This window comes from Neopsephotus bourkii, unplaced genomic scaffold, assembly GCF_033783945.1.
Source record: "Neopsephotus bourkii isolate Nb327-2 ecotype Australia unplaced genomic scaffold, CSIRO-AGI_Nbou_v1 NB_1778, whole genome shotgun sequence".
In the NCBI taxonomy this organism is placed as follows: Eukaryota; Metazoa; Chordata; class Aves; order Psittaciformes; family Psittacidae; genus Neopsephotus; species Neopsephotus bourkii.
In genome coordinates, this window is record NW_026902252.1 from 744,326 (window position 1) to 770,664 (window position 26,339).

The following is a 26,339-nucleotide window of genomic DNA, read 5'->3' on the forward strand; positions in this document are numbered from 1 at the left end:
ATCCAGAGCCCCCATCCCGGGGGGGTGCCGGGGTCACCGGTGAAAGGGTTCTTTGTTCCCCGGTCACGCACCGCTGGTGGCGGTTGCGAAGCGACGGTCACGGCCAGGAGGCGCCCGGAGGGGACCATCCCCCGTGGCCTCGGGGCGCCTCGGCGGGGGCTCGGCCGGTGGGGGACAGGGTGGCACTGGGCACCCGTCTCTGCAGCGTTAAAGTGCATTGGGGGGGCACCTGGGGCGTTAAGTCGCATTGGGGGCGCCAGCCCATCCCCGTGGCATCAGGGCACCTCGGGGTGCCCGTCCCCGGGGTACCTGGGTGTCTCAGGGTGCCCATCCCCGTGGCTTCAGTGCCCCGTCCCTATGGTGCCTGTGTGTTTCTGGGTGCCCATCACCGTGGCACGGTGCCTGGGTGCCGTTCGTGTGCTGCCTGAGCACCTATGGGCGCCTGTCCCTGTGGCACCTGGGTGTGTCTGGCTGCCCATCCCCGTGGTATCTGGGCGGCCTTGGGTGCCTATCCCCGTGGTGTCTGGGTGCCCATTCCCGTGACACTGGGGCGTGCCCTTGGGTGCTGTCCTCGTGGTGTCTGGGTGTCTCTGGGTGCCCATCCCCGTGGTGTCAGGGTGCTCCCTGTGCCTGCTCTGCCAGTGCCATCTGCTGGCACTCATCCTGCCCCACAGGGGGCACGCGTGTGCCAGGGCCATGGGGTCACCACCACCATGCTTGGGGCTGGATCATAGTATGGGGGGGTCAGCACCCCAATACCCCTGCACCATGGTACTGTGGTACCCTAGTGGCCTGGCATCCTGGTACCCAGCACCCTGGCACTATGGCACCCAGTGCCCTGGTACACCAACACCATGGTAGGTCAGCACCCTGGCACCATGGCACTGTGGTACCTTAGTGCCCCAGGACCATGGCACCATGCACCTTGGCACCCTGGTACCCTGGCACCCCAGCATCCTACCATGCCAGAACTGTGGTACCCCACCACCATGGCCCCAAGTACACCAGTGCCCTGACATCATGGCATCCCATTTCCCCAGCATTATGGCACCCATCACCATGGTACACCAGCGCCTTGGTGTATTGGCACCCTGGATGCCAGCATCCTGGCATCATGGCACCACAGCACCTTGGTACCTCAGCTCACCAGCACACCAGTGCCATGATACCCCAATACCCCAGTGCCCTGGCACCCCAGCACCCTGCCAGCACGGTGCCCCATTTCCCCAGCACCCTGTCCCCCCCTCAGTGCTGCAGCCCCAAAGGTGGACCCACAGCAAACACTTGGGTTGGGACCGTGCTGCAGCCCAGCCCTGGGACACCACCGGTGACACCGAGCACTGAGCCCACTGCAGATGAGGGACCCCCCCCCCCCGAGTCACCCTGGGGTGCGGATGGGGGACAGGACCATAGGGGGTCCCCAGTGTATTCTGACCCTCTCACCAGTGGCACTCACATTGCAGCCGGCCCTGGGGCTGTCAGTGCAGATCATGGTGTGGTAGATGGAGAGGACACCCACCCATCCGCCATCTATCCTTCCATCCATCCATCCATCCATCCCTCCATCCATCCATCCATCCATCCCTCCATCCATCATCCATCCATCCATCCCTCCATCCATCCATCCATCCCTCCATCCATCCATCCATCCATCCATCATCCATCCATCCATCCATCATCCATCCATCCATCCATCCATCCATCATCCATCCATCATCCATCCATCATCCATCCATCATCCATCCATCCATCCATCCATCCATCCATCCATCATCCATCCATCCATCCATCCACCCATCCATCATCCATCCATCCATCCATCATCCATCCATCCATCCATCATCCATCCATCATCCATCCATCATCCATCCATCCATCCATCCATCCATCCACCCATCCATCCATCCATCCATCATTCCATCCATCATCCATCCATCCATCCACCCATCCATCCATCCATCCATCATCCATCCATCCATCCATCCATCCATCCATCCATCCATCCATCATCCATCCATCCATCCATCCATCCATCCATCCATCCATCCACCCATCCATCCATCCATCCATCCATCCATCATCCATCCATCCATCATCCATCCATCCATCCACCCATCCATCCATCCATCCATCCATCCATCCACCCATCCATCCATCCATCCACCCATCCATCCATCCATCATCCATCCATCCATCCATCCATCATCCATCCATCCATCCACCCATCCATCCATCCATCCATCCATCCATCATCCATCCATCCATCCATCAATCATCCATCCATCCATCCATCCATCCATCATCCATCCATCCATCCACCCATCCATCCATCCATCCATCCATCCATCATCCATCCATCCATCCATCCATCCATCCATCCATCCATCCATCATCCATCTGTCCATCCATCATCCATCCATCCATCATCCATCCATCCATCCATCATCATCCATCCGTCCATCATCCATCTGTCCATCCATCCATGCATCCATCCATGCATCCATCCATGCATCCATCCATGCATCCATCCATCTACCCATCCACCCAGCCACGTATGTGACTGGGATGTGTCGACAGCCATTCATCTGTCCAGCCCATATCCATCCATCCATCCATCCATCCCCCTGTTCTGTCCCTGTACCCTTCATAACCTCCATCCTTCCATCCTTCCCTCCGTCCTTCCATCCTTTCCTTCATCCACCCATCCATCCATCTATCCCTGCATCCGTCCATCCCTGCATCCACCCACCCATCCATCCATCATCTACCCATCCGTCCATCCCTGCATCCCTCCCTCCCTTTGTCCCTTCTTTCTTCAGCCCCTCCACCTTTCCCCCCCCACCTGCATCCCTCCCTCCATCTCCTCATCCATCTGCCCCCCCCAGCCCCCATATAGTCACTCTTCTGGCCCCAGAGGTTCAGGAGTGGGGTCCCTGCTGGGCAGGGATGCACCCATCCTGCACCCATCCTGCACCCATCCTGCACCCAGCACCCATCCATGCACCCATCCTGCACCCATCCTGCACCCATCCTGCACCCAGCACCCATCCTGCACCCATCCTGTACCCAGCACCCATCCATGCACCCATCCTGCACCCATCCTGCACCCAGCACCCATCCTGCACTCATCCTGTACCCAGCACCCATCCATGCACCCATCCTGCACCCATCCTGCACCCAGCACCCATCCTGCACCCATCCTGTACCCAGCACCCATCCATGCACCCATCCTGCACCCAGCACCCTCCTGCACCCATCCTGAACCCAGCACCCATCCATGCACTCATCCTGCACCCATCTTGCACCCAGCACCCATCCATGCACCCATCCTGCACCCAGCCCCTTCCTGCACCCATCCTGCACCCATCCTGCACCCAGCACCCATCCTGCACCCAGCACCCTTCTGCACCCATCATTCACCCAGCACCCATCCATGCACCCATCCTGCACCCATCGTGCACCCAGCACCCATCCTGCACCCAGCACCCTTCTGCACCCATCGTGCACCCAGCACCCATCCTTCACCCAGCACCCATCCATGCACCCATCCTGCACCCAGCGCTTTCCTGCACCCATCCATGCACCCCTCCTGCCCTCAGCACCCATCCTGAACCCATCCTGCCCCCAGCACCCTCCCGCACCCTGCCCCCAGCACCCTCCTGCACCCCCTGTGCCTCCCATAGCCCCTATAACCCCCCGTACCCCCCATGTTCTCGGGCCCCCCCCCCCCCGTGTCCCCTCCCCGAGGTGTCCCCACGCACCCTTTATCCCCGAGGGACTTCCCTCGGGGGGGGGTCCCTATGCCCCCCCCCCTGCGCGTGCACAGCGGTGTCCCCTCGGTGCCCCCATTCACCCCCGTGTCCCTGCGCAAGCTCCCGGGGGTGGCCCCCACAGCGCCCCCATGTCCCGCTGGGAGCTCCCATTGATGCTCCCATGTCCCGCTGTGAGTCCCTAGGGATGTCCTCATGGTCCCCATAGGGGTGTCCCCACGCCCCCCCCATACCCCATATCCCGTATCCCGTACCCCTAACCCCCCCCCCGTGTCCCCGAGTGACTTCCCAGAGTTCCCCCCTTATCCCCCTGTCCCTTTAAAACTTCCCAGGGGTTTCCCCCCCCTTTCCCTCCTCCCCTCTTTTACCCCCCCCTCCCCTTTGCGCGCTCCCGTTGTGCCCCGCCCCGGTGGCTCCTCCTCCGGAGGTCACTTTCGCATCCCAAAGTTGGGGTCCCCCCTCCTTGTATTGGGGTCCATTGCGGTGCTTGGGGTCCCACGGATTGGGGCCCTAAAGGAGTTGGATCCCCCCCTTCCCCGGTGGTGTTCGTGTCCCATTGTGGAGCGTGGGTGCCCCCCCCCCCTTCGGAGTCATTTGGGGTCTCCTGAAGGAGTTGGGGAGCTCGCGTTCCTCCCCATAGGGTTCGTGTCCGCTCCCGCACTGATCGGGGTCCCCCTCCCGCACTTGGGGTCCTTGGAGGAGTTAAGGGCCCCCCCGGAGGTCAGGTCCCGCCGTATGCTTCGCCCCCCCCACCCATCCCTTCTACCCCTTGGGTCCCGCCGCTAATTGGGGTCCCCTGAACAACTTGGGGACCCCCCCCAAGAACTTCGGGTCCCCTGAAGCGTTTGGGATCCCCTTAAAGTATTTGGGGAGGTTGCGCTGAGCCCAAAGGGAATTTGGGGTCCCCTCCGCTATACTTGAGGCCGTGGGGTCCCCCCGTGCTCTGCTTCCCATGGGAATTGGGGTGTCCCCCCCCCTCCTCCCCGACCCCAGGCCCGGCTCCCTCCTGGAATCGGGGTCCCCCGGGGAACAAGATGCAGCCCCGAAAGTATTGGGGGGTGCCCCCCACAGCATCACGTCTTGGGGTCCCCATCCCCATGCCCTGCCCCTTTGGGGACCCCTGAACTGGACAGGCAGTGGGGGGGGGGTGGGGTCCCGCAAGGGCCTTGGGGTCCCCCGGGGGCACACGAGGTCACAGGGCCCTGCCACTGCTGGGGTGGGGGGGTCCCCACCGCCCCCCTCGTTTTGGATGGGGGGGGTCCTATAGGGATGCGCTGTGATTTTGGGGTGCTGCCCCCCCCACTCCTTCCTGCCCCCCCCATCACCCCCCCTCGCCCCGTCTATATTTAAAGGTGACGGGTGGCGCCGGCCACCCTAAAAATAACCCACCCAAAATACCCCCCCTCGGGGTGGGGGGGGCACGTCTGGGGGTGCCCCTGGGGATGGCGGGGTCCACACCGTGGAGGGGAGGAGGGGGGGGTCAGTGACACCTCGGGGTGCCCCTTTTGGGGGTGCAGGGTGGGTTTGCGCCGTGGGGCTGCGCACCCCCTATTTGAGGGGGGGGGCCCTAAACTGGGGAGGGGGGGTGATGGTGATGTGTGAGGGGGTGATGGCGATGTGGGGGGGCCCCCCATGGCGGGGGGGGGGGGGGGGTTTGGGGCTGGTTCGGTGCCCGGTGCTGGGAACAGAGGGGGCCTTGTGCTGGGGCCATGCTGGCAGGGCTGCCCCCCCCCCCCCGCCATGGGGCCCGCACCCACGTCCCAAGGGGGGGTGATGCGGACAAAGAAGGGGGGGTCCCCCCATTTATCACCCATTTCTCTATGGGACGGGGGCGGTTGGGGACACCCTGATGCGTTGGCACCCCCATAACCCCCACGCGGGGCGCGGTGCTGAGGAATGTGCCCCCCCCTCCGGGGTTAACCGCAGTGTCGGAGGGGGGAAAGGGGGGGGTCCCCATTCTTCTTATGGGGGGGTCCCATGTGGGGCTCCCCCCTCCCAAGGGCTCCCAAGGGTTAAAGCCGGGGGGGGGGGGCGCGGGCGCGGCTGGAATGTGCGATAAGATCATCAGCCCTGGGGGGGGGGGAAGGGGGGGATGGGGTGTTGTGCCCTTCCCCCCCCCATTGGGGATACTTTGGGGTGTCCGCCCCCCCTCAACGTGTCCCGTTCCCCCCCCCATCCGCACGTGGCTCCGCTCTCCCCCATCGCCAAAGATGGCCCGGGCCGGGAGGAGGAGGAGGAGGAGGGATGGGGGGGGGAGGAAGGGCAAAAGGGGGGGGACACAAAGGGGGGGGGTGGTGGGGGCCAGCTCCGGGTCCCCTTTGCTCGCCCTGGGGCGTTCCCATTCGCCCCCCCCCCCCCATCCCATCCCAACATCCCGAGCGGCTCTTTCGGGATAAATTAGGCAATGCCAGCGGCGAGGAATGCGCCGGGGGGGGGGGGGGGCAGGAAGTTTTGGGGCCCCCCCGGGAGCCGCTTTGACCCCGCAGCTGTTTCACCCCTAAACCTCTGGGGGCTATGGGGGGGTGAAGCAGCTGTGACCCCCCCCCATCCTTCGGGAGCAGCATCCCACCATCTGCGCTGGCACCGACCCCCCCATCCTAAGCATGGGGGGTCCCCGTCCGCCCCCCCCAAAACCTAGGATGGGGAGGGTGGTCCCGGGGGGGTGGAAACGGGGATTTGGGGGGGATCCACCTTTTCCATGCGACCTTGGGGGAACAATAAGGCTTGGGGGGGGGGCGGCTATTAATAACCCCCCCCGGGTATTATTCCTGGTGTGCGTCACCTCCTCTTCCTCGGCCGGATGAAGTAATGGGGGGAGCGGCCAGATTGGGGGGGGGAAGTCCAGGTTTGGGAGGGAATGTCCGGATTTGGGGTGGAATGTCCGGATTTTTGCGGGTTATGTCAAGATTTGGGGTGAAATGTCCGGATTTTGGGGGTTTATGTCCCGATTTGGGGTGAAATGTCCAGGTTTGGGGATGGAATGGCTGTTTTTGGAAGGCTATGTCCAGATTTGGGTGAAATGACCGGATTTCAGGGGTTATGTCCAAAACTGGGGTGGAATGTCCAGATTTGGGGTGGAATGTCCAGATTTGGGGTGAAATGTCCAGATATAGGGGTGGAATATCCAGATTTGGTGGTGGAAACGTGCAGATTTGGGGTGTTATGTCCAGATTTGAAGTGAAATGTGGAGATTTGGAGTGAAATGTCCAGATTTGGGGTGAAATGTCTGGATTTGGGGGGTTATGTCAAGATTTGAGGTGAAATGTCCAGATTTGGGGGTGGAATATCCAGATTTGGGGGGCTATGTCCAGATTTGGGTGAAATGTCCCGATTTCGGGGGTTATGTCCAAAACTGGGGTGAAACGTCCTGATTTGGAGTGAAATGTCCAGATTTGGGGTGAAATGTCCAGATATAGGGATGGAATATCCAGATTTGGTGGTGGAAACATGCAGATTTGGGGCGTTATGTCCAGATTTGAAGTGAAATGTGCAGATTTGGGGTGAAATGTGCAGATTTGGGTGCAATGCCCAGATTTGAAGTGAAAAGTCCAGATTTGGATTGAAATGTGCAGATTTGGGGTGGAATTTCCAGATTTGGGGTGGAATGTGGAGATTTGGGGTAGAATGTGGAGATTTGGGGTGGAAGGTGCAGATTTGGGGTGAAAGGTGCAGATTTGAGGTGAAACATCCCGATTTGGGGTGAAATGTCCCGATTTGAAGTGAAGTGTCCAGATTTGGGGTGAAATGTCCCGATTTGGAATGGAAGGTGCAGATTTGGGGTGGAAGGTCCCGATTTGGGGTGAAATGTCCCTATTTGAAGTGTTCCGATTTGGGGTGGAAGGTGCAGATTTGGGGTGAAATGTGGAGATTTGGGGTGAAATGTGGAGATTTGGGGTGAAATGTCCCGATTTGGAGTGAAATGTCCAGATTTGGGGTGAAATGTTCCGATTTGGGGTGAAATGTTCCGATTTGGGGTGAAATGTTCCGATTTGGGGTGAAATGTCCCGATTTGGAGTGAAATGTTCCGATTTGGGGTGGAAGGTGCAGATTTGGGGTGAAATGTCCCGATTTGGGGTGAAATGTCCCGATTTGGGGTGAAATGTCCCGATTTGGAGTGGAAGGTGCAGATTTGGGATGGAAGGTCCCGATTTGAAGTGAAATGTTCCGATTTGGGGTGGAAGGTGCAGATTTGGGGTGAAGTGTCCAGATTTGGGGTGAAATGTTCCGATTTGGGGTGGAAGGTGCAGATTTGGCGTGGAAGGTGCAGATTTGGGGTGAAATGTCCCGATTTGGGGTGAAATGTCCCGATTTGGGGTGAAATGTCCCGATTTGGGGTGAAATGTTCCGATTTGGGGTGAAATGTCCAGATTTGGGGTGAAGCGTCCATATTTGGGGTGGAAGGTGCAGGTTTGGGGTGAAACATCCCGATCTGGGGCTCGGGGTCCGTGTGTGTGTGTGGGCAGTGCTCACCCCGGCGCTCACAGCGCTCCGTGCGCTCACTCCCATGCCCGGTGCCGGCCGGACCGGGCCCCGCTCCCTCCCCACCCCCCCTCCGCGCAGGCCCCGCCCGCGCTCCCCCGGGTGCGGGGCAGGAGCTGGGGTGGAAAAAGTGAGCGGCGGCGTCCGGCGGGGGGGGGGAAACGGAGTGGGGGGGTGTCCGGTGAGGGAGCTTCCGGTAACGGGAGCTGGGAGTGGGGACAGTGAGGGAGAGAGGGAGAGAGACTGTGACTGTGCGTGAGTGTGAGTGTGTGTGTGTGACTGTGTGTGAGTGTGAGTGTGTGACTGTGACTCTGTGTGTGCGTGAGTGTGTATGTGAGTGTGTGTGTGACTGTGAGTGTGTGTGTGTGACCATGACTCTGTGTGTGCGTGTGTATGTGAGTGTGTGTGACTGTGTGTGTGTGTGTGTGACTGTGAGTGTGTGTGTGTGTGTGTGACTGTGACTCTGTGCGTGTGTGAGTGTGTATGTGAGTGTGTGTGTGACTGTGTGTGAGTGTGACTGTGTGTGTGTGTGTGTGTGTGACTGTGTGTGTGAGTGTGCGTGACTGTGTGTGTGTGTGTCTGTGTGTGTGTGTGCGTGACTGTGCGCGTGAGTGTGACTGTGACTGTGTGTGTGAGAGTGTGCGTGACTGTGTGCATGACTGTGAGTGTGTGTATGTGAGTGTGTGACTGTGAGTGTGACTGTGTGTGACTGTGTGTGCATGAGTGTGAGTGTGTGTGTGAGTGTGACTGTGAGTGTGTGTGTGACTGTGACTCTGTGTGTGTGTGTGCATGAGTGTGAGTGTGTGAGTGTGTGCATGACTGTGTGTGTGTGACTGTGAGTGACTCTATGTGTCTGTATGTGTGTGAGTGTATGAGTGTGACTGAGTGTGTGTGACTGTGTCTGAGAGTGTGAGTTTGAGTGTGTGTGACTGTGACTGAGTGTGAGTGTATAAGTGTGGTTGAGTGTGAGAGTGATTGAGTGTGTGTGTGTGTCACTGACTGAGAGTGTGTGTGTGTGACTGTGACTGACTGTGACTGTGTGTGTGTGTGACTGACTCTGTGAGTGTCCGTGTGTGTCTCTGTGTTTCTGTGTGTGTGCTTGTCCGTTTGGGCTGAGCACAGACACGCTCTGTGCATGGGTGGGGGAACAATGGCTGCGCACCCACACACTCAGTGCACGTGTCTGGGTTGGTGGCTGAGCACAGCCGCTCTCATCGCACACGTGTGGGGCAGCAGCAGAGGACCCACATGCGCGGTACATGCATGGGGGGCAGAGCACAGGCACACTCAGCACATGTGCGGGTGGGTGATGGCTGAGCACCCACACGCTTGGTACAGGTGTGGGGTCCATGGCTCAGCACCCATGGTGCAGGGATGGGGGGGTGATGGCAGAGCACCCACACACTCAGTGCATGCGTGGGCTCCTCTGTGCCTCAGTTTCCCCCTTTGCCCCCCCCAAGCATCCAGGGCTGGGCTGGGACCCCCTTGGGGTGCGGGTTCCTCTCATGTCCCCCCTTTCGCCCCCCCCATCCCCGGTCCATCCCCCCCCCCCGGCTGCATTAATCCCCCGGCACTTGTTTGCTCAGAAAGTGCTGCCCAGACGGATTCCTGACCGCGGCACGGGGGCACCGGCTGGGGCTGCACACGCGTGTGCGCAGGCGTGGGGCGATGGGTGATGCACACGGTGTGGGGCGATGGGTGATGCACACGCGTGTGCGCAGGCGTGGGGCGATGGGTGATGCACACGGTGTGGGGCGACGGGTGATGCACACGCGTGTGCGCAGGCGTGGGGCGATGGGTGATGAACACACGTGTGCGCAGGTGTAAGGTGATGGGTGATGCACATGTGTGTGCGCGGGTGTGGGGTGAAGCATGATGCACACGCGTGTGCGCAGGCGTGGGGCAATGGGTGATGCACACGTGTGTGTGCAGGCATGGGGCGATGAATGATGCACACACGTGTGCGCAGGTGTGGGGTGATGGGTGATGCACACGTGTGTGCACAGTCATGTCAGTGTGCACACATTTGGTGGTGCAAGAATATGTGTGCAGTCATGGTATGCACACACATGTCTGGTGGTGCAAACATACGTGTGCACATGGAGTCCCACATGGGTGCACACGTGTAGCAGTGTGAATGCGTGTGCACAAGCACATCTGCATGCACACACATCCCTGTGGCACTGCATGCACATAGTGCAAACACATGTGCATAGCATGTGTCAGTGTGCACACATCCCTGTGTCACACATGTAGGAAGCGGTACATGTGCATAATGTGTCAGTGTGCATATACGTCCCCGTGTCACTACATGTGGATAGTGGTGCATGTGCATAGCATGTGTCAGTGTGCACCCCATGTGTGTGCACACGCGTGTGCCGGTGCCATGCATGGGCACCCACCGGTGCTGTTCCGTGTCCCCAGGGCAGCCAGGGCCTGGCCGAGAGCTCCTTCCCCGAGGACACGGTGTCCGACCACGTCGGGGGTGCGCGGGGACACCGCTTCTACCGGCACCTCTCCGATGATGAGGACCTGGTGGCATCCGGCGGTAAGGGGGCAATGGATGGGGGTCACTGTGGATGGGTGTCACTGTGGGTGGGTGTCACTGTGGGTGGGGGTCAGTGTGGGTGGGTGTCTCTATGGATGGGTGTCTCTATGGATGGGTGTCACTGTGGATGGGTGTCACTGTGGGTGGGTGTCACTGTGGGTGGGTGTCGCTGTGGATGGGTGTGTCTATGGATGGGTGTCACTGTGGATGGGTGTCACTATGGGTGGGTGTCTCTATGGATGGGTGTCACTGTGGATGGGTGTCACTGTGGGTGGGTGTCACTGTGGATGGGTGTCTCTATGGATGGGTGTCACTGTGGATGGGTGTCGCTGTGGATGGGTGTCTCTATGGATGGGTGTCGCTGTGGATGTGTGTCTCTATGGATGGGTGTCACTGTGCTTGGGTGTCACTGTGGATGGGTGCCACTGTGGATGGTTGTCTCTATGGATGGGTGTCTCTATGGATGGGTGTCGCTGTGGATGGGTGTCACTGTGGATGGGTGTCACTGTGGATGGGTGTCTCTGTGGATGGGTGTCACTGTGGATGGGTGCCACTGTGGATGGGTGTCTCTATGGATGGGTGTCTCTATGGATGGGTGTCACTGTGGATGGGTGTCTCTATGGATGGGTGTCACTGTGGATGGGTGTCCCTGTGGATGGGTGTCTATGGATGGTTCATTGTCACCATGGGTGGACGCACTGGGGGTGGGCGCCACTCACCGTCCCCATGCAGATGGCACCAGGACCTTGGTGGCCTCTTGTGGCAATGGGTGGGTGGCTGTCACCATGACTCAGTGCCAGGTGTCACCGTGTCTGGGTGTCACCCTGGTGCACCCCTTGCTGTCCCCATTGCAGATGGCAGCGGGGAGGACGGCAGCGGCGCCCCATGGCCGAGCGCTACCCACGTGCCCAGCGTGGGGCTGGCACCCACCGGTAAGGGGGCACCGAGGGGTGGCTCCTGTCCCCCGCCTGTCACCGCCTGTCACCGCGCTCAAGCTCTGTCTCCTCCATCCTCCTCTTCCTCTTCTTCTTCTTCCTCTTCCTCCTCCTCCTCCTCGGGCAGCGCCCGGGCCCCCCCCCGTGCCCGCGGGGATGGTGGTGGCAGAGGACGAGCCCCCATTGAGTAAGTGACACCTTGGGGGACCCCCCTCCTGCACCCCCAAGTGTATCCCCAGTGTTCTATGGGGGGTGTGTGTGTGAATATGGGGTCACAGCTGGGTATGGGGGTTGCAAATGCATATGGGAAGGTCATAGATGAGTATGGGGGGGTCAGAGCTGGATATGGGGGGGTCGCAGTCTGGATATGGGGGCTCACAGCTGGATATGGGGGGTCACAGTCTGGATATGGGGATTACAGCCAGATATGAAGATTACAGCTGGATATTTGGGGGTCACAGCTGGATATTGGGGGTCACAGCTGGATATGGGGGGGTCAGAGTCTGGATATGGGGGGGTCACAGTCTGGATATGGGGATTACAGCTGGATATGGGGATTATAGCTTGATATGGGGGGGGTCACAACTGGATATGGGGATTACAGCTGGATATTGGGGGTCACAGCTGGATATGGGGGGTCACAGTCTGGATATGGGGATTACAGTTGGATATGGGGGTCACAGCTGGATATTGGGGGTCACAGCTGGATATGGGGGTCACAGCTGGATATGGGGTGTCAGATTCTGGATGGGGCTGTCACAGTCTGGATATGGGGATTACAGTTGGATATGGGGGTCACAGCTGGATGATGTGGGGGTCACAGCTGGATATGGGGGGTCACAGTCTGGATATGGGGATTACAGTTGGATATGGGGGTCACAGCTGGATATTGGGGGTCACAGCTGGATATTGGGGGTCACAGCTGGATATGGGGGTGTCAGAGTCTGGATATGGGGGGGTCACAGTCTGGATATGGGGATTACAGCTGGATATGGGGATTACAGCTTGATATGGGGGGGTCACAACTGGATATGTGGATTACAGCTGGATATGGGGGTCACAGCTGGATATTGGGGGTCACAGCTGGATATGGGGGTCAGAGCTGGATATGAGGATTACAGCCGGATATGGGGGTCACAGCTGGAAAGGGTGACAGGGGGGTATTCTTTGGGGTGCAGGGGCCTGTTTCTGACCCCCCTCTCCCCCCAGTTTACTTCCGGGCGCTGGTGAACTTCACCCGCAGCATCGACTACAGCCGGCGCCTGGAGGACCCCGACTCCGAGGAGTTCCGGGAGATCTCGGAGGCCGTGGTGGATGCGGTCAGTGCGGGGGTGCTGGGGGGTGGGGGGCATCCATAGGAGCACTCATAGGAGCACCCATAGGAGCACCCACAGGGGCACCCATAGGAGCACCCATAGGAGCACCCATAGAAGCACCCATAGGAGCACCCATAGGGGCACTCATCGGAGCATCCATAGGGGCACTCACAGGGGCACTCCTAGAGGCACCCATAGGAATCATCCATAGGAGCATCCATAGGAGCGCCCATAGGGGCACCCATAGGAGCACTTATAAGAGCACTCATAGGGGCACCCATAGGAGCATCCATATTGGCACCCATAGGGTCACCCATAGGGCACCCATAGGAGCACCCAGAGGAGCACCCATAGGGCACCCATAGGGGCACCCATAGGAGCATCCATAGGAGCACCCATAGGAGCACCCATAGGGGCACCCATAGGGGCACCCGTAGGAGCACCCATAGGGCACTCATAGGGCACCCCTAGAGGCACCCATAGGAATCATCCATAGGAGCGCCCATAGGGGCACCCATAGGAGCACTTATAAGAGCACTCATAGGGGCACCCGTAGGGGCACACATAGAAGCACCCATAGGGGCACCCATAGGCACACCCATAGGAGCACCCATAGGGGCACCCATAGCAGCATCCATAGGAGGACCCAGAGGAACACCCATAGGGGCACCCATAGGAGCACCCATAGGGGCACTCATAGGGGCACCTATAGGAGCACCCATAGCAGCATCCATAGCAGCATCCATAGGAGCACCCATAGGAGCACCCATAGGAGCACCCTGACCCCCTCTTTGTTCTGCCCCCCCTCAGCTGGAGTCCGAGTATTACAAGGTGCCTGGGGAGCAAATGGTCAGCGTGGTCTTCATCAAGTGAGATGGGGGGGGGCACAGAGGGGATTGGGGGAGGTTTGGGGGTGCAGGAGAGATTTGGGGTGTGGGGGTAATGGGGAGGATTGGGGGGGTTTTGGGGTGTGGGGGGGGTTTGGACTGGGGAGTCTGGGGTTGAAGGGGGATGGAGAGGTTTGGGGTGCAGGGGGTATTATGGGGATGGGGAGGTTTAGAAGGTTTTGGGGTATGGGGGGGTTGAGCTGTTGAGTTTGGGGGTGTAGGAAGATGGGGGGGCCACAGAGGCTTTGGGGGGGTTGTGTTGCCGGGGGGGGTGATGGGGATGCTTTGGGGGCGCAGGGGATGTTTGTTGGGGTTTATGGGTTCAGGGCCAGTTTTGGGGTGCTGACCCCCCCTTTTGCCCCCCCCAAGGGAGCTGGAGGGTGACGTGTTCGTGGAGCTGGACGTGGGCTCGGAGGGCAACGGGGACGAGCGGCAGCTTGGGGGGGTCCTGCGGGACCTCCTGGCTGGGGGCTCCATTGCCTCCTATGCAACCTCCCCGCATGGCTTCCAGTTCCGGCGCCTGGGGGCCGGTCAGTGCCCCCCCCATAGCAACCCATCCCCATGTACCGGTGTGCCTCCACCCTCCCCATCACCGGTGCGGGCTGTTGGGGTTCACACTGACCGGGGGTGTTTGTGTCCCCCCCCCCCATTCCGGCAGTGACCCCGCACCCGCGGCCCTGCACTGCCACCGAGTTCACGTGCGGCAGCGGTGACTGCGTCCCCAGTGAGTACCGGTGCGACCGCCGGCACGACTGCCGCGATGGCTCCGATGAGCTCGGCTGCGGTGAGACCCCCATAGCCCCCCATTGGACACCCATGTCCCCCTATAACCCCCCTTATCACCCTCCCTAAACCCCATAACCTGCCCCCCTACCCAGTGCATCCTTATTGCCCATTATAAGCCCCTCAGCACCCCCATATCCCACAGAACCCGCCCATTTCTCCTCCTGCAATCTGATTTTCCCCTATTCCACATAACCCTTTGCACTGCACCCCCATTTACCCCTGTAACCCCCCATAATACACCCTAAATCCTCCTCACCTCTGTTTCCCCCATACCCCCCCCAGTGCATTCCATTTCCCCTCTATACCCCCACAACCCTTCATTTCCCCCATACTCCCCCATTGCCCCCTATTTCCCCCATAACCCCCCCAGTGCATCCCATTTCCCCCCTATACTCCCACAACCCTTCATGTCCCCCATTGCCCCCTATTTCCCCCATAATCCCCCCCAGTGCATCCCATTTCCCCCTATTTCCCAGAACCCTTCATTTCCCCCATACTCCCCCATTGCTCCCTTTTCCCCCCATAACCCTCCCCAACGCATCCCATTTCCCCTCTATACCCCCAACCCTTCCTTTCCCCCATACTCCCCCATTGCCCCCTATTTCCCCCCATAACCCCCCAGTGCATCCCATTTCCCCTCTATACCCCCACAACCCTTCATGTCCCCCATACTCCCCATTGCCCCCTATTCCCCCCCATACCCTCCTGTACCCCTTCACCCCATAACCCCCATCCCCACAGACCCCTCCACACGGGTACCCCCCACCACCTCCCGCCCGGCTACCACCACGCGCCCATTGAGCACCACCATGGCTGCCATCACCCCCCCACCGCGGCGCCCCGGCACCCCCCGGCCCCACAAGCACCCGGTCGATGGGTGCCGGGTGGGAGAAGCCGCCTGTGCCGATGGGCGCTGCATCCCCCGGGACTACATCTGCGATGGAGAGGCCGACTGCGCCGACGGCAGCGATGAGGAGGCTTGCGGTGAGTCCATGGCATCGCCATAGGGAGGGTGTAGGGGGGCACCCATGGGTGCTGACCCCGTCCCCCGTCCCCCAGGCACCCCGTCACCGTGCGAACCCAACGAGTTCAAGTGCCGCAACGGGCACTGCGCGCTCAAGCTTTGGCGATGCGACGGCGAGAACGACTGCGGGGATGGCTCCGATGAGGCCGATTGCCGTGAGTGTGGTTGGGATGGGGACACGGGGTGCAGGCGGTTGTGGTTGATTCGTGTCACCGTCACCCCTGCAGCCACCAAGGCGCCCGGCGCGGCGTGCGGCCCGGCGGAGTTCCGGTGCGTGGCCAGCGGGACCTGCATCCGCGCCAGTTACCAGTGCGACCGCGAGCCCGACTGCCCCGACCGCTCTGATGAGGTTGGCTGCGGTGAGTGGCACCGGAGGGGATGCTGTGGCTGCAGGGATGGTGTGATGGGATGTGGTGTGGTGGTACTGGGATGGGGGCTCTGTGGCAAGGGACTGGGATGGGGGCATTGTGCCTGGGGACCCCGTGGCATCGCACTGGGGGCACTACAGGCAGAGAACCCCTCTGCCGGTGACCCTGTGCCATGGCACTGGGATGGGGACACTGTGGGGACCCTGTGCCATGGGATGTTGTGCCCATGGGGTCTGTGCCATGGCACTGAGATAGGGACACTGTGGGGACCCTGTGCCATGGCACTGGGATAGGGACACTGTGGGGACCCTGTGCCATTGGATGTTGTGCCCATGGAGTCTGTGCCATGGCACTGGGATAGGGACACTGTGGGGACCCTGTGCCATGGCACTGGGATGGGGACACTGTGGGGACCCTGTGCCATGGGATGTTGTGCCCATGGAGTCTGTGCCATGGCACTGGGATGTGGACATTGTGGGGACCCTGTGCCATGGCACTGGGATGGGGACATTGTGGGGACTCTGTGCCATTGGATGTTGTGCCCATGGGTCTGTGCCATGGCACTGGGATAGGGACATTGTGGGGACCCTGTGCCATGGCACTGGGATGGGGACACTGTGGGGACCCTGTGCCATGGGATGTTGTGCCCATGGAGTCTGTGCCATGGCACTGGGATGGGGACATTGTGGGGACCCTGTGCCATGGCACTGGGATGGGGACACTGTGGGGACCCTGTGCCATGGCACTGGGATGGGGACACTGTGGGGACCCTGTGCCATGGGATGTTGTGCCCATGGAGTCTGTGCCATGGCACTGGGATGGGGACATTGTGGGGACTCTGTGCCATGGCACTGGGATGGGGACACTGTGGGGACCCTGTGCCATGGCACTGGGATGGGGACACTGTGGGGACCCTGTGCCATGGCACTGGGATGGGGACACTGTGGGGACCCTGTGCCATGGGATGTTGTGCCCATGGGGTCTGTGCCATAGCAAAGGGCTGGGGATGCTGTGCCCAAGCTGTGCAGAGATGTGGTGTGGTGGCACTGGGATGGGGACTCTGTGCCAAGGGACTGGGATGGGGACATTGTGCCTGGGGACCCCGTGGCATGGCACTGGGGGCACTACAGGCAGAGACCCCCTGTGCTGGTGACCCTGTGCCATGGCACTGGGATGGGGACACTGTGGGGACCCTGTGCCATGGGATGTTGTGCCCATGGGTCTGTGCCATAGCAAAGGGCTGGGGATGCTGTGCCCAAGCTGTGCGGGGATGTGGTGTGGTGGCACTGGGATGGGGACTCTGTGGCAAGGGACTGGGATGGGGACATTGTGCCTGGGGACCCCATGGCATGGCACTGGGATGAGGGCATTGCACTCAGAGAGCCTGTACCATGGGGCCATGTACACCAGTGGTGATGGTGGTGTGGGCAGGGCTGTGTTCCGGTGCAGGGTTGTGATGGGTGTTGCAGGTTGTGATGGGTGTTGCTTGCAGGGCCATATCCCCATGCAGGGTGGTGACGGTGTTGTGGGTTGTGACAGGTGTTGCAGGTTGCTATGGGTGTTGCAGGCCGTGCCATGTCCCAGTGCAGAGTTGTGATGGGTGTTATGGGTTGTGACGGTGTTATGGGTTGTGATGGGTGTTGTGGGTTGTGATGATATTGTGGGTCATGATGGGTGTTGCGGGCAGGGCCGTGTCCCAGTGCAGGGTGGTGATGGGTGTTGCAGATTGTGATGGGTGTTGTGGGTAGGGCGCTGTACTGGTGCAGGGTGGTGACGGGTGTTGCAGGTTGCTATGGGTGTTGCAGGCCGTGCCATGCCCCAGTGCAGGGTTGTGATGGGTGTTGTGGGCAAGGCTGTGTCCCAGTGCAGGGTGGTGACGGTGTTGCGGGTGGTGATGGGTGTTGCAGGTTGCTATGGGTGTTGCAGGCAGTGCCATGTCCCAGTGCAGAGTTGTGATGGGTGTTATGGGTTGTGATGGGTGTTGCGGGTGGTGACGGTGTTGCAGGTTGCTATGGGTATTGCAGGCAGTGCCATGTCCCAGTGCAGGGTTGTGATGGGTGTTATGGGTTGTGATGGGTGTTGCGGGTGGTGACGGTGTTGCGGGTGGTGACGGGTGTCGCGGGCAGTGCCCCCTCAGGTGGTGTCGTTGCCGCGGGACGCGGTGCGGGCCGTGCCGGGTCAGACTGTCACCTTCACGTGCGCGGCCACCGGTGTCCCTACACCCATCGTCACCTGGCGCCTCAACTGGGGGCACCCCCCCAGCAGCCACAGGTGGGCGGGGCCTAAGGGCTGGTGGGAGGGGCGATGGAGGGGTTTATCAATGGGGGCTTATCCATGGGGAGGAGGCGTGGCCTGAGGAAGGGCGGGGCTTGTGGGTATGGGGGCTGAGGGGGGGAGCGGGGCTTGGGGCGAGGCTTGTGGTTGTGGGAGGGGCTTTATAGGGGCGTGGTCTGAGGTAATGGGGGAGTATGGCTGTGTATCAGAAAGGGGCGGGGCTTAGAGGCAGCGGGGCTGCGCGTGGGCGTGGTTTATGCTTAGGGGCGGGGCTTGGGTGTGAGCAGGGCTGTGCTGGGTTGCATTGGGTGTACTGGCGTGCCTGTGTGCTGGGTGTACTGGGTATACCGGTGTGCCAGTGTGTTGGGTGTACCAGGTATACTGCTGTGCCTGTGTGCTCCAGTGTACTGGGTGTACTGGTGTGCCCATGTGCTGGCTGTACTGGGTATACCGGTGTGCCTGTGTGCTCCGGTGTACCGGTTGTACCGGTGTGCCCGTGCGCTGGGTGTGCTGGGTGTACTGGTGTGTCTGTGTACTGTGTGTGCTGGGTGTACTGGTGTGTCTGTGTGCTGGGCGTACTGGGTATACCAGTGTGCCTGTGTCCTCCGGTGTACCGGGTGTACCGGAGTGCCTGTGCGCTGGGTGTACTGGGTATACCGGTGTGCCTGTGTGCTGGGTGTACTGGTGTGTCTGTGTGCTGGGCGTACCGGGTATAGCAGTGTGCCTGTGTCCTCCGGTGTACTGGGTGTACCGCTGTGCCCATGCGCTGGGTGTACCGTGTGTCCCGGTGTCCTGGGCGCTTGGTGCCAGTCGTGCCATGCAGGGTGTCGATTGTGAGCGAGGCCGGCCAGGGCACATTGACCATCCGCGACGTGAAGGAATCCGACCAAGGTGCCTACACCTGCGAAGCCATCAACACCCTGGGCATGGTGTTCGGCATCCCCGACAGCATCCTCACCGTCACCCGCCCCGGTGAGCATCCCTCTTCGTGTCCCGTCCCGTCCCCTCCACCATGCTGCTGTCACCATCACCCACTGTGTCCCCCCCACTCCACAGGGCCGTGCCCCGAGGGTCACTTCGAGGTGACGGGGACCTCCCGCTGCCTGCCCTGCTTCTGTTTCGGTGTCACCACCTCCTGCCGCGCCACCGCCCGGCACCGGCACCGCCTCCACCTGCGCTTCGACCGCGCTGGAGACTTCAAGGGTGAGCGATGGGGACAAGGGACAAGGGACAAAGGGCAAGGCAGGGGCTGAGCATCTCCCCACAGGTGTCAACGTGACGGTGCCGGCAGCGCCGGCCACACCGGTGCTCTCAGCCACCCAGCTCCACGTGGATGTGGGTTCTGAGGAGTTCCAGCTCCTGGATCTGTCCCGACGCTTCCTGGCCCTCGATGCCTTCTGGGCGCTGCCGGATGCGTTCCTTGGGGACAAGGTGATGCCGGGGACGGGGATTGGTGACACCGGGATGGGTTTGGTGCGGCGGCTGCTGACTCCCTGCGGTGCTGCAGGTGGATGCCTACGGGGGAGCGCTGAGCTATGGGGTGCGGTACCGGCTGGGACGCGGCCCCCCCGAGCCCAGCACACACCCCGATGTGGTGCTGCGGGGCCACGGGCGGGAGCTGCGGGCGCGCGATGGGGACACCCAGCCTGATGTCCTCAACCGGCGGCACGTGCCCTTCACTGAGGTGGGGGGGACTGGTGATGGTGGTGGAAGGGTGGGAGCATTGTGGTTGTGATGGTGGATGGGTAATGGTGATGCTGGTGGTGATGGGAGGGTGATGGTGGTGATGGTGGTTGGGGTCAGTGATGGTGATGGGTGGTTGATGGTGGTGGTAAAGGAAGGGTGATGGGTGTTGCTGGTGGTCATGGGTGGGTGATAGTAGTGGTGGGAGGGTGATGCTGGTGATGGTGGGTGGGTGATGGTGGTGAAAGGGTGATGGTCTTTGGGTAATGCTGGTGGTGATGGGTGGGTGATGGTGATGCTGGTAATGGTGATGGTGGAAGGGTAGTGGTCTTTGGGTGATGCTGGTGGTGATGGGTGTGTGATGGTGGTGGTGGGAGCGTGGTAGCAGTGATAGTGGGTGGGTGACAATGGCGGTGATGGTTGGGATGATGTGTGGGTGATGGTGATGCTGGTAATGGTGATGGTGGAAGGGTGGTGGTCTTTGGGTGATGCTGGTGGTGATGGGTGTGTGATGGTGGTGGTGGGAGCGTGGTAGCAGTGATAGTGGGTGGGTGACAGTGGTGATGATGGTTGTGGTGATGGGTGGGTGATGGTGATACTGGTAATGGTGGTGGTGGAAGGGTGATGGGTGGGTACTGGTGGTGTCAGGTGGGTAATACCAGTGTTACCATCACCGCGGTGGTGTCACCGGTGTCACCATCCCCGCAGGACCGCTGGGAGGACGAGGAGGGCGCCCCGGTGAGCCGGGAGCTGCTGCTGCTGGTGCTGCAGGACCTGGAGGGCATCTTCATCCGCGCGGTGTACGACGGGCGCATGGCCAGCGTGGGGCTCAGCGACGTGGCCATGGACACCACCAGCACCACCAGCACCGGGCTGGGGCCAGCCGGGGACGTCGAGGAGTGCAGGTGATGCTCATGGCAAGGCGGGGACCAGGCTTGATGCCACCACCACCAACCACGATGGCGGCATCACCGCGCTGTGTGTCCACACAGGTGCCCTGTGGGCTACACGGGGCTGTCGTGCCAGCGCTGCGCCAACCGCTTCGAGCGGGTGACAAAGGGACCCTACTTGGGGACATGCTCCGGTTGCGGGTGCCACGGGCACTCCAGCACCTGCGACCCCGTGTTTGGGCACTGCCTGGTGAGGAGCGGGGTGCCGATGGCACGGGTTGGTGTCACCGCCGCCTGTATACGGTGCCATGTGTGCGTGTTTCTATGTGGGTGCATCCAGAACTGCCAGCACAACACCGAGGGGCCCCAGTGCGAGAAGTGCAAACCCGGCTTCTTCGGCGATGCCACCAAGGGCACGGCCACCGCGTGTCACCCGTGTCCTTGTCCCTACACGGAGCCGGCGCGGAGGTGGGGGACAGCAGCCCCCATGGGCACCCCAAACCCCCCTACACCCCATATATAAGATGTCACCATCCCCATCGCTGTCACCATAGGTTTTCAGAGTCGTGCTTCCTGGACACCGATGGTCAAGCCACGTGTGATGCCTGCGCACCCGGTTACGCCGGGCGCCGCTGTGAAAGGTGACACGGGTGGGGGGGTCCCTCAACACCCCCCCAACACCAAAGACCCCCCCCTAAACCAACACCCCCATCCCCATAGGTGCGCCCCGGGCTATGAGGGAGACCCCATCCAGCCGGGCGGCAAGTGCACCCCGATCGGTGAGTTGGGGGGTGAACCCCTGCCCTATGGGTGCTCCCCACCGCACCCATGGGTGCCTCCTGCCCTCATTGTCGCTGCCCCATCGCAGGTCAGGAGCTCATCAAGTGCGATGCCCGCGGGGGCAAGGATGAGGATGGTGGCACGTGTCGGTGCAAGGTGAGGGTGGGGATGGGGCTCCTGTTCCCCCCTTGTACCCAGTGGGGTCCCCAATAGCACCCAGTGGGATCCCCAACAGCACCCAGTGGGGTCCCTGATAGCACCCAGTGGGATCCCCAATAGCACCCAGTGGGATCCCCAGTAGCACCCAGTGGGGTCCCCAATAGCACCCAGTGGGATCCCCAATAGCACCCAGTGGGATCCCCAATAGCACCCAGTGGGATCCCCAATAGCACCCAGTGGGGTCCCCAATAGCACCCAGTGCGGTCCCCAATAGCACCCAGTGGGGTCCCCAATAGCACCCAGTGGGGTCCCCAATAGCACCCAGTGGCGTCCCCAATAGCACCCAGTGGGATCCCCAATAGCACCCAGTGGGATCCCCAATAGCACCCAGTGGTGTCCCCAACAGCACCCAGTGGGATCCCCAGTAGCACCCAGTGGGGTCCACAGTAGCACCCAGTGGGATCCCTGGGGTTCCCAGTCCAATCCCCTATGGCACCCAGTCTGACCCTGGCTACAGCACCCAATCTGATCCCTGGGGTACCCAGTCTGATCCCTGCAGCACCCAGTCCAACCCCTCTATAGCATCCAGTCTTGTTCTTGGGGTACCCAGTCTGATCCCCACAGCACCCACTCCAACCCCCCTATAGCACCCAATCTGATCCCTGGGGTACCCAATTCCCACAGCACCCAGTCCACCCCTATCCCATAGCCCCCAGTCCAACCCAGTCTGACCCCTGCTATGGTACCAACCCAATCTCCGCGGTTCCCAGTTCAACCCCCATAGCACCCAGTTTGACCCCATTCTCGCACCCAACCAACCTCCCCCCAGCACCAAACTGCTCCAATCCCCCGATACCCCCCCCATAACCCCTTCCCCTGTGACCCCATTGCCGCAGCCCAACGTGCGGGGCCGGCTCTGCGACTCCTGTGCCGCCGGCACGTTCCACCTGAGCGCGGCCAACGCCGAGGGCTGCCTGCCCTGCTTCTGCATGGGCGTCTCGCGGCACTGCGCCAGCTCCGCCTGGAGCCGACACCAGGTACGGCCATGGCCCAGGGCCACCACCACCCTGGTATGAACACTGTGCCGTTTAGTGCCGGGTTGTGCCGCCATACCCTGCTGGGCCGTTGCATCCCGGGTTGTGCCGTACCAAGCATCCCTTGTTGCCATGGCAACTGCTGCCATACTGTGCCGTGCCATGGCATGCAATGGTTTATGTTGTCCTTGCGGTGTTGTGCCATAGTGTTGTGTCGTGCCTTGCCATGTTGCTCCAAATCATGCCATAGAGTGGCTTGCTGTGCCGTGCTTCACTGTGTCATGCTGTGCCATGCCGTGTTGTGTTGAAATGGCATTGTCGTGCATAGCCATGCTGTGCCAGGTTGTGCTGTGCCGTGCCGTGCATTGCTGTTATGCCGTATAGAGCCATGCTGTGCAGTGCTATTCATTGCTATATAGCGCCATGCTGTGCCATGCCATTCATTGCCGTTATGCCATATAGCGCCATGCTGTGCCATGCCATGCAGTGCTGTTGTGTTATCCCATGCCGTGCCATGCAATGCATTGCCATTATGCCATATAGCGCCATGCTGTGCCATGCCATTCATTGCCGTTATGCCATATAGTGCCATGCTGTGCCATGCCATTCATTGCCATTATGCCATATAGCGCCATGCTGTGCCATGCCATGCATTGCTGTTATGTTATCCCATGCTGTGCCATGCCATGCATTGCCATTATGCCATATAGCGCCATGCTGTGCCATGCCATTCATTGCCATTATGCCACATAGCGCCATGCTGTGCCATGCCATTCATTGCCATTATGCCATATAGCGCCATGCTGTGCCATGCCATGCGGTGCTGTTGTGCTATCCCATGCCGTGCCATGCCATGCATTGCCATTATGCCATATAGTGCCATGCTGTGCCATGCCATGCATTGCCATTATGCCATATAGCGCCATGCTGTGCCATGCCATGCATTGCCATTATGCCATTGAGCGCCAGGCCGTGCCATGCCATTCAATGCCATTATGCCATATAGCACCATGCTGTGCCATGCTATTCATTGCCATTATGCCATATAGCACCATGCTGTGCCATGCCATTCAATGCCATTATGCCATATAGCACCATGCTGTGCCATGCTATTCATTGCCATTATGCCATATAGTGCCATGCTGTGCCATGCCATGCATTGCCATTATGCCATTGAGTGCCAGGCCGTGCCATGCCATTCATTGCCATTATGCCATATAGCACCATGTTGTGCCATGCTATTCATTGCCATTATGCCATATAGCACCATGCTGTGCCATGCTGTGCCATGCTGTGCTGTGCCATTGTGCTACCCCATGCCGTGCCATGTCGCACCGTTCCCGCACCAAGCCCGTTCCCTGTCCCGCTCCAGGTCGCGCTCACCGCCGAGGACACGGCACCGCTGTCCCTGGCCACGGCAGCCGGGGCGCAGCCGGTGGGTGCCAGCGCCCGCTTCTCCTCGCCGCGGGAGCTGCTCTTCGACACCTTCCATGCGCTGCCCCGCCATGTCTACTACTGGGTGCTGCCCGCGCCCTTCACCGGGGACAAGGTGCCGGTGCCGGTGCCGGCGTCGGGGGGGGATGCAATGGGTGCCCCCATGCCGGGCTGAGCCTCACGTCCCCCCCCCCCCCGCAGGTGACATCGTACGGCGGTGAGCTGCGGTTCACGGTGACGCACCGCGCGCCGGCCGGGGCGCAACCGGTGCCGCGCCAGCCCCACGTCCTGCTGCAGGGCAACGGCATCCTCCTGGAGCACTTCTCCGACACCAGCGTCCCCTCCGGTGTCCCCACCGCTGTCACCGTGCCCATTCGTGAGGTGAGCGCTGGCCCCTGTGTCCCCATAGCCTGTGCTGGGGGGTGTGGGGCATCCATAGGAGCATCCATAGGAGCACCCATAGGAGCACCCATAGGAGCACCCATAGGAACACCCATAGGGGCACCCATAGGAACACCCATAGGGGCACCCATAGGAGCACCCATAGGAACACCCATAGGAGCATTCATAGGAGCATCCATAGGGGCACCCATAGGAGCATCCATAGGAACACCCATACGGGCACTCATAGGGGTACTCATAGGGGCACCCATAGGAGCACTCATAGGGGCACTCATAGGGGCACCCATAGGAGCACTCATAGGGGCATCCATAGCAGCACCCATAGGAGCACCCATAGGAGCATTCATAGGGGCACCCATAGGAGCATCCATAGGAGCACCCATAGGAACACCCATAGGGGCATCCATAGGAGCACCCATAGGGGCACCCATAGAAGCACCCATAGGAGCACCCATAGGAGCACCCATAGGAGCACCCATAGGAGCACCCATAGGAGCACCCATAGGAGCACCCATAGGAACGTCCATAGGAACGTTCATAGGAGCACCCATAGGAGCACCCATAGGGGCACCCATAGGGGCACCCATAGGGGCACCCATAGGGGCACCCATAGGGACACCCATAGGGGCACCCATAGGGGCACCCATAGGGGCACCCATAGGGGCACCCATAGGGGCACCCATAGGGGCACCCATAGGAGCACCCATAGGAACACCCATAGGAACTTCCATAGGAGCACCCATAGGGGCACCCATAGGGGCACCCATAGGGGCACCCATAGGAGCACCCATAGGGGCACCCATAGGAGCACCCATAGGGGCACCCATAGGAGCACCCATAGGAGCACCCATAGGAGCACCCATAGGGGCACCCATAGGAGCATCCATAGGGGCACCCATAGGGGCACCCATAGGAGCATCCATAGGAGCATCCATAGGGGCACCCATAGGAGCACCCATAGCAGCATCCATAGGAGCACCCATAGGGGCACCCATAGGAGCACCCACAGGGGCACCCATATGATGGGGGGGGGGGGGATGGACACAATGGAACCGTGGTGACGCCGGTGGTGCCGCAGCGCGCCTGGCGCAGGGCTGATGGGCGCGAGGCCACGCGGGAGCATCTCCTGATGGCGCTGGCGGATGTCGAGGTCCTCATGATCCGGGCGTCCTACATGGAGCAGCAGGAGGAGAGCAGGTGCTGGGGACAGGGGGATATAGGGAGAGGGGGACAGGGGGCTATGATGTCATGGGGAGATGGAGACACAGGGACATGGGGATATGGGGACATGGGGAGTTGGGGCCATGTGGATATAGGGGTACAGAGACATGGGGAGATGGGGATACAGGGACATGGGGATATGGGTGCATGGGGTCAGGGGTAGATGGGGACACAGGGACATGGAACATGGGGAGTTGGGGCCATGTAGATATAGGGGTACAGAGACATGGGGACATGGGGAGATGGGGCCATGTGGATATAGGGATCCAGAGACATGGGGATATGGGGACACAAGGACATGGGGATATGGCTGCATGGGGCCATGGGGAAATGGGGATATGGGGACACA

General features: G+C 60.8%; 2 protein-coding genes across 5 annotated transcripts in view; one reads left to right on the plus strand and one right to left on the minus strand.

The window, feature by feature from the left end:
• SLC2A1 (solute carrier family 2 member 1) overlaps positions 1 to 26,339 on the minus strand; it is a 225,271-nt gene that overhangs the window by 93,298 nt on the left and 105,634 nt on the right. The window lies entirely within an intron of this gene.
• Positions 10,744 to 26,339, plus strand: part of HSPG2 (heparan sulfate proteoglycan 2) — a 54,336-nt gene continuing 38,740 nt past the window's right edge. For 3 of the 4 annotated variants that reach the window (XM_061379517.1, XM_061379518.1, XM_061379519.1), the window contains exons 1-25: positions 10,744 to 10,797; positions 11,652 to 11,729; positions 11,860 to 11,919; positions 12,942 to 13,051; positions 13,859 to 13,917; positions 14,305 to 14,465; positions 14,594 to 14,719; positions 15,463 to 15,705; positions 15,781 to 15,900; positions 15,973 to 16,104; positions 18,240 to 18,384; positions 19,211 to 19,359; positions 19,444 to 19,590; positions 19,655 to 19,818; positions 19,895 to 20,071; positions 20,779 to 20,975; positions 21,063 to 21,210; positions 21,301 to 21,428; positions 21,515 to 21,601; positions 21,681 to 21,739; positions 21,829 to 21,896; positions 22,796 to 22,936; positions 24,306 to 24,482; positions 24,569 to 24,748; positions 25,848 to 25,966. In XM_061379517.1, coding sequence (XP_061235501.1) covers positions 11,889 to 11,919; positions 12,942 to 13,051; positions 13,859 to 13,917; positions 14,305 to 14,465; positions 14,594 to 14,719; positions 15,463 to 15,705; positions 15,781 to 15,900; positions 15,973 to 16,104; positions 18,240 to 18,384; positions 19,211 to 19,359; positions 19,444 to 19,590; positions 19,655 to 19,818; positions 19,895 to 20,071; positions 20,779 to 20,975; positions 21,063 to 21,210; positions 21,301 to 21,428; positions 21,515 to 21,601; positions 21,681 to 21,739; positions 21,829 to 21,896; positions 22,796 to 22,936; positions 24,306 to 24,482; positions 24,569 to 24,748; positions 25,848 to 25,966 — 3,068 coding nt within the window. In that variant the 5' untranslated portion in view covers positions 10,744 to 10,797; positions 11,652 to 11,729; positions 11,860 to 11,888. Of the gene's footprint in view, positions 10,798 to 11,651; positions 11,730 to 11,859; positions 11,920 to 12,941; positions 13,052 to 13,858; positions 13,918 to 14,304; positions 14,466 to 14,593; positions 14,720 to 15,462; positions 15,706 to 15,780; positions 15,901 to 15,972; positions 16,105 to 18,239; positions 18,385 to 19,210; positions 19,360 to 19,443; positions 19,591 to 19,654; positions 19,819 to 19,894; positions 20,072 to 20,778; positions 20,976 to 21,062; positions 21,211 to 21,300; positions 21,429 to 21,514; positions 21,602 to 21,680; positions 21,740 to 21,828; positions 21,897 to 22,795; positions 22,937 to 24,305; positions 24,483 to 24,568; positions 24,749 to 25,847; positions 25,967 to 26,339 lie in introns of those variants that run through there. The other variant, XM_061379516.1, reaches the window with a different exon arrangement.